The sequence below is a fragment of the Schistosoma haematobium genome, chromosome ZW, assembly GCF_000699445.3.
Source record: "Schistosoma haematobium chromosome ZW, whole genome shotgun sequence".
Lineage (NCBI taxonomy): Eukaryota > Metazoa > Platyhelminthes > Trematoda > Strigeidida > Schistosomatidae > Schistosoma > Schistosoma haematobium.
The window spans coordinates 59,906,822-59,920,838 of NC_067195.1; the positions used below are offsets into that span (position 1 = coordinate 59,906,822).

The following is a 14,017-nucleotide window of genomic DNA, read 5'->3' on the forward strand; positions in this document are numbered from 1 at the left end:
CAAAATTTGGAATTGATCGGTTACAGACTTGAAAGTGTAGTTTTAGGGAAAATATTATTTATGTATACAATAACAACATAAAAAAAACTGATGATAAACATGACGACAGCAGAAATAACAATCAGGATTGTGAGGAGGATGGTTATTGTTATAACGTTTTGATAATTTTGATTAGTATAGAGTGACACAATAACTTACACTTAAAACAGTTTAGAACAGAGTTGATGAACAGTGCATATATATATATATATATATATATATATATATATATATATATATATAAGTTTGACTGATGTAGGTTAATAATGTTTCATGCATAACAAGTAAACTGATAATAGTGAACAAACCATAAACATATATCATCTTATAATTGATTAGTAATATAGATATTATACGGTAGAATAGATTATTATGTGGAAAATATTAGTTGTTTAAGGTAACTATTTACAATTACTATTTTGAATATCATTTATATAAATGAAATAAACCGTTATTAATCAGTGATTTGATTTCAATATGTTTAGAGTTTTAATTTAGTTTAATTTCCCATATGATGGGATATGACAATAAGAAATAGATATCCACATATACATCATTCATTATCTGATTTAAGTCGATGAAGTGAAAATCTGAAACTAGAAATAACTCATCAGTTTATCACCTAAAGTCAAACCACAAATCAGATTCTTTAGCCAATTTTAACTACATTTTAAGTAATATTTACGGCTTCCGACAAGCAATTCAATTAGTATTGAAAACTTATTTTGAAAGTAAATAATATTATGTCAGCGGTGTGGCCCTCTAAGAAAACCATCTGCTTCGATTTTGGCGCCTAAGGAGTATTCCAACCCTTAAACAAATCGAATGATTTGTGTAGCACATATATACTTAATGTTTCCTTGTACTAATGTTTATATGTCTTAATAAATAAATAAAAATCAATAAATGTCAGATTATCCCATTCAAAGAGTGATATGAAATTATTTATTCAAAGGCTTATTGATAAACTTGTCAATTGGTAGTTTAGTGAACAAACACATTACTATTTATAACATTTAAAGTGATACTGGAATCTCTTTTACTTTCTAAATTGTACGTTTAATCATAGATTCTAAATTAAACTTTATTAAATTGTTACATCTTCATAAAAAAAGATAAGTAAAATCAGTCTCTTCTTATTTATCAATAAATACTCAATAGCTTTGATTAGGTGTCTTCACACGTCATTTATTTATTACATCATACCTTGTTGACCGTTCAGCATAGATACACGGTACTTGGCTTGGTAAATTACACCTGTTTGACGGTTGGTTGCTTCACATGTATAATTGCTCAATTCACTCGGATCTTCAATCTTTAATACGATTTTTTATGGTAATTTAATGTTTTTTTTTTGTTTTTCAATGGATTATAATAGATTGTTATGACGATAGATTTCAATAAATGTATGATATAATGAGTGAATGAATGAATGAATGAATGAATGAATGAATGATGATGATGATGATGATGATGATGATGATGATGATGATGATGATGATGATGATGATGATGATGATGATGATGATGAATACAGTATTAACAGTTAAGATGAATAAAATGAGAGATGATCACCGAATACATGATGACAATAATGATGATTGTTGTAGGGAAGAAAAACCAAAAACAAATTGGTTAAATATTTTGGTTAGTAAAATGAACTAATTTAATAATTATAGAAATACACTAAATAATAATAGAATATGTAACAATTGTAATAATGAAGCAAGCAATATCATTTCATAATCATGTTAATCATGCAAACTAATCTATACAAGACACAGATTTTAGTAACATGTTAAATTAACGCATCGGAAAACAGAAAAAAACTATGATGTTACGAATATTGTCAGCTAAACAGTTAGGTTTTTTGTAAGATATCATTGTTGTTTTACCCATTTATAATTCGACACCTTTCTTGCAGTAAAGTGTTTATGATCTGAATAACTTGACAAAAAGGTGTAAATCAGAAATTTAAATATTACTTACTTACTTACTTACGCCTGTTACTCCCAATGGAGCATAGGCCGCCGACCAGCATTCTCCAACCCATTCTATCCTGGGCCTTCTTTTCTAGTTCCATCCAATTCTTGTTCATTCTTCTCATGTCTATTTCCATTTCCCGGATTAATGTGTTCTTCGGTCTTCCTCTTTTCCTTTGGCCTTGAGAGTTCTATGTGAGGGCTTGTCTTGTGACGCAGTTGGATGCTTTCCTCAATGTATGTCCTATCCACTTCCAGCGCTTCTTCCTCATTTCTTCCTCCGCAGGGATCTGGTTTGTTCTCTCCCACAGTAGGTTGTTGTTAATGGTGTCCGGCCAACGGATTCGAAGTATTTTTCGTAGACAACTGTTAATAAACACTTGTATCTTCTGGATGATGACTTTTGTAGTTCTCCAGGTTTCTGCTCCATACAGTAAAACTGTCTTGACATTTGTATTGAAAATCCTGACCTTGATGTTGGTTGACAGTTGTTTTGAGTTCCAGATGTTCCTCAGTTGTAAATATGCTGCTCTTGCTTTGCCGATCCACGCCTTCACATCCGCGTCAGGTCCACCGTGTTCATCAATGATGCTGTTCAGATATATAAAGGTTTTGACGTCTTCCAACTCTTCTCCGTCAATTGTGATTGGATTGGTGCATGCTGTGTTGTATCGGAGAATCTTACATTTCCCTTTGTTTATGTTGAGACCTACTGCTGCTGAGGCTGCTGCTTCACTGGTTGTCTTCTCCTGCATTTGTTGTTGCGTTTGGGATAGAAGGGCCAGATCATATGCGAAGTCTAGATCGTCCAGCTGCATCCAAATTTAAATATACCGTTCTTAAAAAAATAATCTGTCAGTGATTACAGTGTCTAGAAGCTGATAGAGCACTAATTTGCAATTGATTGATTACTGAGTAGTGATTAATGTTATGTATATCTAGTTCTTTAGTAATGATTGAATTCTATCGATCGAGTTACATTACTATATTTCATGGTAATATAAATAGAGACCAATCATGACTGGAATAGCTCTATCGTCAAATCTGAAATTGAGAAGTTGACTAATGTAAATGTGGATATCACGTGATATATCAACTAACTGTTCACAGTATAATGATCATAATATAAAATAACAACTGAATCAATTTATTTCTAAATAGGATTTTCAGGATAAAGATCTAATCGTTACATTTCCTCCGTTTCTTTTTAAAGGTACGAAATTCGCACCATGTGTCTTTTTTAAAACTTTAGTTAAATACAACGAATTATTCAAATGATAGATGTAAAAGTGACGTTTTATGTAACTATTGATGTTTTCTGGAAAATCAGCTTAAATGTATCAAGCAACAATTGATTTATGGCTACCCCATTTAGTGAATTACCAAAATAAAAATTTTATGTTATACAGTATGAAATTTAGTTCATTTTAAAATTAACCGAACATATTAAACTATTTTAACTTTTCTTAAATTATTTATTAAGTCCCACATGAGGACGTTACATTCATCCAATGCTTTGAGATTTTTCAAGTGCGGTTTAGCTTTCATTGATTCATGATGTCAACTATTGTTCTTTTCATAAAATGTTTAGTTGTACCAAAATTTGAATCATTTGTTGTCTAGTGAAAGTAAACACTGAAAAAAAAGAAACTTTTTTTATTTGTTTTAATGAAATATACATATAAAGTAATAAAAAAAAAGAAACTGAAATATAATAGATAACCCACCAATAAATACAATGTATCACCATTAGTTACAATACGACCATTTTGATCAATCCAACGAAAATCAAATAATTCATTGATTTCAGGATCATTTTCAAATAAACATTGTCTCATTATAGTTCCTTGACGAAAATCTTCATTCGGTAATGGTTTGATAGTTAAATTTAATGTTTTATATTCATCATCAGTACTTAGTTCACCTGATGATGCTGGATAATTAATAAAATACATTCTAATATGAAAAAACAATTCTCTTTATTATTATTATTATTATTATTATAAAATGATCACTTCATGATAAATTAGTAATAATTATGATGACAAATGAAAGAAAAACTTGTCAACCAAATTCATGATCTGGTACTTTGAATGGTTCTTTATTCTTTTCAAATTTAGTAAAATTAATTTCATGCAATCTACATGCAGTTAGTAAGATCACAAATGAATTATGTGTATAGGGGATGATTATCATCTTTTGCCTAAATGAATAAATGTATATATATATATATATATATATATATATATATACATGTATATTTCTTTTAGAACATTCACATGATAAAGAAAACAGTTTTGTTTTTTCAAAACAAACATTAGAAAATGTTGATAGTAAACTAAAACATTCATTTAATGTTAGTACATATTGTAAATAATGATCAGAGAGTTATTCAGTTCAACTATTTTGATAAATTCATGTTAGTACTATATTCGTTGTTACTATCCATATTACTGTTTGTCTATAAAGTTTGTTGTTTATTTTTAATTTTCAAAAAAACATTACTATGTATATCATTATATGTGAAAATTATAATTTGAAATAATCTCAGCGATTGAAATTTAAATAATTCCAACGTTTCGTCCAGCTTACTTATCTGGACTTCTTCAGGGTAATAATCAAAATCAAAATCATCAAAGCTATATATATATATATATATATATATATATTATTGATTAAATATAAGATTGAAGAGGAAGAATGTATTTGTAAACGTTTAGCGAATGAATTTCGAGGTAAATCCAACATTTCATCTGACAATCTGATCCATGCTTTTTCAAAGAAAAAAAGGGATTGCCAGGCGAAATGTTGAATTTTCTTCGAAATTTATTCGATAAGATTTTATAAATACATTTCTTCCTCTTTAAAGTCTTATATTAACCTTGGTACCTAAATACTATGAAACTATTCGATTAAATGTATGATTGTTTAAAATAATGGTTATTTATTTGAAATTTATGAAACCTTATAATTTTCATAGTTGATTATGATATACCAATATTTTGTTGGTGTTTATTTAAATTAATAGTAAACAAAACGAACACATCTACTTTAATGTAGTTTATATAAATTGTATGTATATACAATCGTAATATAACCTTCTAACCTAATTTTCTATAAGATAATAATATAGAAATACTTATTTGTTGTTGTTGTTAAAAAAAATATGTTTTGATATTAATGAACTAATGTAAATTATTTAATCGGTTTTGAGGAGTAATTTCAATGTGATTAAATAGTGAATGATTATTTGATAGTTCAGTTCATGAGTCATTTAAAGCTAGAACATCATGGAAAACCTGGAAGCACTAGACGACCATTGGATGCCGATTACTTCAGAGGCAAGACTGATAGGTTCTTGGTTCGAATACCATTTGCGGGATGGTAGATGCGCACTGCTGAAAGGTCTCATACGAGAATGAAACGGCCATTTAGTGCTTCTAGGTTTTCCATGGTGGTCTAGGTTTAATTGACTCATGAATTCAATTATTAAATGACTAAAATCTTAACAAAATCCCTTCTGAAAATGATTATTTGTTAAAAAGCATTTTGAATACATATCGATTGATAACATTGTGATAAAGTTCATTATCATATTTATTACATTTTCATATATTCTGAGCAACTTAATGAATAAGGAGAATCTTAAGTCGATTTGCCGGTTATACAGGTTCATAGGTGTAATTTCCAGCCAAATTACTTGAATTAAAGAAAACCTAATCAAAACATAGTTGAAATTGATTTGTAAACCATTTTGAATAAGTGATATATAAATAATTTATAATAATGAAATAACGTTTAACTTACCTAGTCGAAGATTTAAAACTTTCTCAAAAGTTTCATCATCTGATAATCGCGTAACTTCACATCGTAATGGATACTGTAAATGTTCCGGTCCAAAATTCGTTATATAAAGTCTAGCATCAGAAGATATTTCTTTTATAGTCCCATCAGGTGCACGTTGTATCCATCTGTATGAATATTGATTACTATCAATTACTGAACAACGAGAATAAAGCAATTCTCCAAAATTCACATCTAATGGTCCAGGATCTCCGGGATTCAGTACAATTGTAGGTTCAGAGTTTCTGTCACCACCAGCCATTGAAATATCATCTTCTGTTATTCAGACATAAAAAATTAGAAAAGAATACAAGTGACTTAATTAAGTTATTACAATAGTTACATAATAATGTCGACTAAAATTATGCATTATTCTATGTTTGGGATGTAATGTTAACTCATAAACTCAATGTTTTCTTTCTCATAAAAGAATACAGCCACACTGTCATTTCAACAAATCTTCAGCTAAAGAACTACTGGTTACCAAATCATTTTTGTCAGGAAACTTAAATAATTAAAGTTATACTTAACTTTGAAAGAAAGTAAGCTTTCTTCTCTACTCTTTGAATTATTAATCATTTAGTATAAATCATCGAAATGCTTTCATCAAATTTGTTTAAAATCGTTTTGCCTCAAAATTGAAATTGCTTGCATGTTGCAACACAAAAATTAATGAGATGGATATTTAAAAGAATATTTCATTGAAAATTCTTCATTGTGCTTAATTAAGATACGTTATTGAAATGAAAATTCTTCTCTTGCAAGCGGTATGGCAACAGAAATAACCAAACTATGGATTACTTATATTACTTATATAATACTATTCACATTACTTTCTATTAAAATCAACTCATTCAAATCGGAGAGCAATAGATGATATTGAAACCTGTTTTTTACATTGCTCTTGATTTTCTTTAAATAGATTTATCGTAATCACAAAATGTATTGTAGATCATTAAGTAGGTGTTTTACATTAATTTAACAATAACAATACATTTTACTTATAAATCAAATATTCAGTAGTATTTTGCTTAATCTAAGTAATATTTCATTTTATTATAATTTTTTAAAGAGAATATAGACTGATATACATTTCTGGTTTGTTAACTGAATAACTGAAGTATATTCAATAGAACTAAATAGAAATTTCATACACATAATTCCCTTTATTATTTTAAAGAGAGCAAGAACAAAGATTGGTGTAGAAGAATATAAATTCAGTTTATTTCGTTGGGTTTTCATCAGCTGCTTACAACCTAAAATATTTGAAAATCAGAGTTACGACAGTTATTGACATACTTATACATAAGAAAGTGATTAAGGATGAATATGTTGGGGACAATTGATCCCCAGAACTCACTTGAGAAAGGACGTAATTTTGTAATTTTATTTAGAAAATTTAAATTTCTTTGTTTTCGCATCAATGGTGCTCTTTTCACTTTCATGTCGTATTTGTCACTGGGAAATACCTTAAGTGCTATTGGTCCGTTGCGTCTCTTGGCATGCTATTTGGTCACTATTCCCAAGGACGGTTTTGTACTGTATATACACGTTTTGAATTGTGTTTGTTGTTATCGCTCGTTTCTGGCTGTTTTCAGAATATACTTCACCATTCCAAGCTTGAACTTTTCCCTCTAGTTAGCGGGGCTGGGATGCATCAATAGATAGCTTACTGGTCTTTGGTCACCGAGTCTTGTTTCTCGTTCGCAGATTAAGTGAACTCGTGATATCTTCAACCCTAGCAAATTTGGCGAGGGTGGCTTCGGAAACATGGATCCTTCTAAACTTGAATTAATACTTGAGCAGCAGATGAAACTTATTCAGATGTTAGCAGATACAAAGCTTACGTCTAATACTTAACCAAGCAGTTCTAATCCTACTACTACTGCACCATCAGTTGATGGTATCGCTAACAGTATCGCTCAGTTTCATTACGATCCGGAATCCAATGTCACGTTTGATATGTGGTTTCGACGTTACGAAGACTTATTCAGACTTGACTTTGCTAACCAGGATGATGCTTGGAAGGTCCGCTTGCTGCTTCAAAAGTTGGGTCCTACTGAACTAGACAGGTATTGCAACCTAATTCTGCCTCTAAGCCCGCGCGATCTCTCATTCCCGGACACTGTCCAGTCATTGAGCCAACAATTTGGAGATAACTCTTCACTATTCAATGCGCGCTATCGATGTTTGAAGCTCACTATGAACGAAGATGATGATTTTCTCACACATGTGGGTATCGTCAACCGAGAATGCAAACGCTCCCGGTTGAAGTCGCCTACTGAAGACCAATTTAAAGTCCTCATTCTCGTCTGCAGCCTTCAATCGCAGAAGTTCAGTGACATTAGAACACGCTTGCTAAGTCGATTGGACCGAGACCCAAAACTAACTCTTAATGATATTGCAAACGAATATCAACGTCTAGTCAGTCTACAGCGTGACACTACGATGGTCCAGCGTGGTGGTTCAGATCGTACTGAAGTTCGTGTAGTTCAGCAACCACCCAACTCGCATAATTCTGCCCCAAAAACATCTAGTTCAGGTCAACAGGCATTTTGTTCGAAGCTGTCCATATAAACAACATCGGTGCAGGAAATGTAATGCGGTGGGTCATAAAGATGATTTTTGTCGAAAAAAGAAGCCGAGCAGCTCCAGAGGTACAAGAAAGCCTAGGCCTAGATCCAACACGAGTTCGTTGAGTCTAATAGCAAGCTGTCAGAACTCAACCCCAGGTGAGAGGAAATTTATTACCCTTAATATTAATGAGCGCTCGTCTACATTGCAAATAGACACTGCATCTGACGTAACAATTCTCTCACGAAAATATTGGATCAGAATGGGAAGACCACGCACGGTGCCAAAAACACAGAAACCTCGAGCGGCATGTGTTAATTATCTACGTTTGTTGGGACAACTAGATTGTAAAGTTTCTTTTCGCGATTCGACGTTTACCGGGGTATGTTACATCACACCAGCTGATCTTAATCTACTTGGTTTAGACTAGATTGACCGGCTACATTTAGCTGACGTTCCGTTAAGCACTGTATGCCATCTGGTGAAACAACCTCATGAACCTGAAGTATATTCGAAAGAACTAATAACGGAGTTTTCAACCATTTTCCAGCCTGTGTTGGGTCAGTGCACTGCTATGAAAGCAATACTTCGGTTGAAACCTGGAGCTAAACCTGTCTTCCGTCCGAAGAGACCATCGCCGTACGCAGCATTATCGAAAGTTGATGAAGAACTTAACCGCCTCCAACTACAGGGAGTTATTACGCCTGTTTCTTATTCTGCCTGGGCAGCACCCATTGTGGTTATTAGGAAGGTTAATGGCACAATCCGAGTATACGCAGATTTTTCCACAGGTCTTAACGCAGCTCTCGAACAGCATCATTACCCACTGCCAGTCGCTGCAGATTTGTTCACGATGTTAAATGGTGGGAAGTTCTTTGCAAAGCTGGATCCCACTGATGCCTATCAACAAGTGTAAGTGGCTGAGGATTCGAGAGATTTACTTACCATAAATACTCATCGTGGCTTGTTTCAGTAAAATCGCCTACCATTTGGTGCTAAAACAGCTCCATCTATTTTTCAGCAACTAACGGATACCATTCTATCGGGTATCCCGCGGGTCGCAACTTATCTCGATGATATCTTAATTGTTGCCACATCGTTAGAACAGCTTAGAGAACGCACGACATCTGTACTACAACGTGTCAGCGATAACGGATTCCGATTAAGTCCAGAAAAATGTCAGCTTTTTTTGAAGTTAGTAAAATACTTGGGATTCATTTTTGATGCCGCAGGTCGCAGACCAGATCCTGAAAACATCCGAGCTATAAAACTGATGCCGACTCCCACTAATATCTCTAAGCTACGATCATTCCTGGGACTAATTAGCTACTACTTTTGTTCCGTCTATGCATGACATACACGCTCCGCTAAATCATTTTCTGGATAAGAACACCAGCTGGAACTGGACAAAAGAATGTTAAGCTGCATTTTACAAGCTGAAAACAATTATAAGCTCTGAACTATTACTGACACGATCCGTCCATGCCTATCATTGTCGCTGCAGACGCTTCAGCTTTTGGACTCAGTGCTGTCATTTCACATCAGTTCCCGGACGCAACAGGGAAAGCCATTATGCACGCATCTCGTACATTAACTTCAGCAGAAAGAAAGTACAGTCAAATAGAGAACGAGGCTCTGGCCCTTGTGTTTGCAGTACGCATTACATAATCGTCTAATATGTATGTTTTTTCCATGAGTTCTAATCACTATTTCAATGTTCTGTAACCTTCCCTCCCAAACTTTATTCATTCGAAACAAAATTTAATGAACTCATTAACTCTATCGAAATCTTCGCTACATCATGATACATATATTCATCTTTAATCACCCTCTTATGTATAAGTATGTCAATAACTGTCGTAACTCTGATTTTCAAATATTTTAGGTTGTAAGCAGCTGATGAAAACCTAATGAAATAAACTGAATTTATATTCTTCTACATTAATCTTTGTTCTTGCTCTCTTTAAATGAAAATTCAAATATAAAGCTTGGTAATGTTTTTGAATTAAAACTTATAATAATGTATTAATTATAAACTGGAAAGTGAAGTGAAAATTGATTTACTTTCAAAGACAAAATTCATAAATTTATATTTTCTATCACTTTGTATTGTACCAAACTGAACATCAAACTTGTGATACAGCTAACGAGTCTTAAATTGGACAAAACATACGTTCTGAATTTCATTACTAGTCAATATTCATCTTTTTATTTACTGTTTAAATTGTTCATTTAAAACTTTATTGTATCTTGTATGTTTAAAGTTCAATAAGTAAGTGACATGTATGATGGCGTTTTCGAAAAAAGAAAAGTACAACAACATACCGATTGAAATTGATTATAAAGTTAGTTTAATTCTATTTCTTAAAATGGATCAAGAAATTATGGACATATGTTTTCATTTTATTAATCCACAAACTAAATATTATCAAAAGAACTAAAAAAAAGTCTTACTAGGATGATAGATAGTTGAACTATTCCCTACCATTTCTTAAAGTGATTTTCAATAATGTATATTATCTATTAGCTTCTACTTTAGTTTTTATATCATAATCTTCATATTAAGATTTTTATTCAGTTAATCCATATATATTCAACTCTCAATCAGCTTTCAAGATGAAACACTGGGGGAAACAACGTTCTTTTTTCTTTGTCACAAAACATATCCCATAGAAATTCTATTACCTTCATGATAAAAATTCAAATAAAAACTAAAAATGAATCTTATTGTGACTTTTGGTTAAAACACAGGCATAAAAAATGTTACCAATTTATGTAATGTAAAGTAAAAGGTTTATGTCTATATATACATATATATTGGTGAATTCTTTTATATAACTAAAGTTATCTAATATTATTGAAGATATTTTGTTCAAGTAAACAGTATAATTTAAAAAACATTTACTTTTCCATCTAACTTATAATCAATGTATTAACCAGGGTAAAACCTATTGGGATTGTTAGTAATATATAAATGTTTGATATAAATATAAACATATGAGATAAAAAAACCTGTGTTCCTATTACTACATGGGATAAATGTGTTGATCAATGGTAGTTCTAGATCTATTCACTTTTACTGTCTAAGTAACTATTGGATTTATGACTAATATATGGATAAGAGTTCAAGTGAAAAAGTATTTCATTTCTTAAAAGTTCTCTTTATAAACGTCATATGAAATAAACAAATAATAATGTAGTAAACCCGAACACGAGTGGGGACAATCGAATGTATTTGACACGAAATTACAAAGCATCTCAATAAAATCTTAGAACTATATAATAAATCGTTAATTTGCAAAATATCAATCTATCATCTCAAACTTGATTGTTCCTGTTGCAAACATCGATATATTGTCTCAGATTTCATTGTTCATGTGTTTTCATATCAATTGCATTCGGTTCCCGTTCACTTTTCATCGACCTACTGAAATACGTTCTATGCCTGATCACCGTTATGTACTACTTGTATGGATATAAGTAACCTACACAACAATGGGATACCATATTAAGCATGTTAAAATCACATAAAATTGTTGTTGTTTCTTTCACTATGAATAATCTAAAATATATTGTGAATAATTACCTAATGAAAAATGTCCGAATACCTACTTGATAATCTTTAAGCATAAATACGATAGTTGTAATTGGATTGTATACAATATTTTTGTTCTAGCTACTTTATAAAACCTATGAATGTTTGGATGGTCTTTTGTCAATTTGAAGATTTTTTCATCAGAATGTGATATGGACTGAAATTCTAATAAAATGTAAAGACCAGTTGATGAGTGTCTTATTCAAGGCTTGGATGACTATCTATGATCTCTTAAATTTCACGCATAAGCATAAAAACGACAGTTTTTCTTCAGTATTTTATCTTTCTGAAGAATATGAAAATTGTTTAAAGTAATCGGATGTTTATTCCGAAAAGTAAAGTATTCCATTTCACAGAAGTAGAGCATGAAAATATTGATCCTACCATTTTTCTCATAATGAACGTTTCCATTTAATTGTACACAATTAATGATTAGAAGTATTTTAGATAGATGGTCAATAAATGTCTTTTGTAGTCATGATGTGTTGGAAACATTGGCAACTTAGTTCCAGTTTAGCAGGTCAAAAATATATTTCTTGCTAAGTAAGCTAGAAATACTAATGTGAGTAATCATTTGTGACTCAACTATATCTTGGTAACTGTATGAGAATTTCACATACATTTATTTGTCTAGTGAGTATATTTTGACAGATTTACACATCCCTTATCTACAATAAAGTTATCTAGTGTAATGTTCTGATACTTTATCGATTCCTTTATTCATTTTATTCGCATTCATATAAAGTGTGAATACAATATTCCACTGTAAGTCATTTGATTTATCCTTGTATCTGTTATGCTTTAAACCTCAATTATAATTGAATAGTGCAACTCATAATACAAATGGGTAGTAAAAAGGCATTCGTTCATAATATTCTAAATGTTGGATAACATGAGTATTCAAGATTGAAAAATTGTTTTCGTTTGACAGTTTCAACTAGAAGTAATTGTATTCTATAGTTAATTTCCTTCCGTAGGTTTAGAGGCTAGCATATTATTATTTAAAATGTATAGTGTTCCAGTTATTTGGTAAACCCATAAGTGCGATGCAGTTCACCTATTCGAATGAATTGTGTAAGTTACAGTATGAAGACTTTATGTGCTCACAAGTGACTAGTTTCATGAGGGAATTCTCAGAGTTCTTTTGAGAAGTCGTGACCAGTGGAGCTAATTCATGTTAGGTAAAGACAGGTATCTACCTCAGTATAGTGAAAGATAGTCGTGCAATTTTGTGGATTAGTTGAGGTTAGACATTCACACTGTTGGATGCCGGCTGGCTCAGTGGTCTAGAGGTTAAGCGTTCCCGGGTTTGAATCCCGCCAGCGCAATCATGGATGCGCACTGTTGGGCAGTCCCGAACTAGGACGAAACGGTAGGCTAGTGTTTCCAAGTTTTCAATGCTGTTCTAACATCAATCGGTTCATGATCTCAATCAAAAACTTAATAATCTCTACAACTTTATACTGAAAATAATATTAGTTAATATTCAATATTGAATTAAATCCTTGATAACATAAAATGAACAGAACTAATTGTAACAGCATTTAATTTACATATTAGCAATTAGATCTTAATTAATGAACTGGTTATAAGATTATTCGATTTAAATCTAATTAATAATTGTAATATGGTATAATTCTTTATTATTCTGCCATTAATACAGTCTACACAAAGGTTTTCTTCTTTAAATGAGTTGGAAAAAATGAATAAGTTAAGTAGATTTTCATGTACATGACATTTGTCTAGAGAAAAAAATAAGCACAAGTATCATTAGAATGTAGTTTAATATCATCAGATGGAAAATTTCATCTAGTTATTACAATTGGTGAGTTACTTTATTTTATTATAAATTAAATAACAGTACTACTGATCATATTTTAAACAGTATATAGCTTCTATATGGGTAAATATATTTATATTTCGGATAAACGATAATCAAAGTGTATACTTTTAAAAGATGATATGATTTCAAGCTATTATCCTA

General features: G+C 31.4%; 1 protein-coding gene across 3 annotated transcripts in view; it reads right to left on the minus strand.

Moving 5' to 3' along the window:
* Positions 1-14,017, minus strand: part of MS3_00004035 (uncharacterized protein) — a 72,168-nt gene that overhangs the window by 32,801 nt on the left and 25,350 nt on the right. The window contains exons 2-4 of one of the 3 annotated variants that reach the window (XM_051211924.1): positions 5,829-6,140; positions 3,749-3,954; positions 1,246-1,354 (exon numbers count right to left, since the gene is read on the minus strand). In XM_051211924.1, coding sequence (XP_051072042.1) covers positions 1,246-1,354; positions 3,749-3,954; positions 5,829-6,140 — 627 coding nt within the window. Of the gene's footprint in view, positions 1-1,245; positions 1,355-1,810; positions 3,955-5,828; positions 6,141-14,017 lie in introns of those variants that run through there. The other 2 variants (XM_051211926.1, XM_051211925.1) reach the window with 2 other exon arrangements.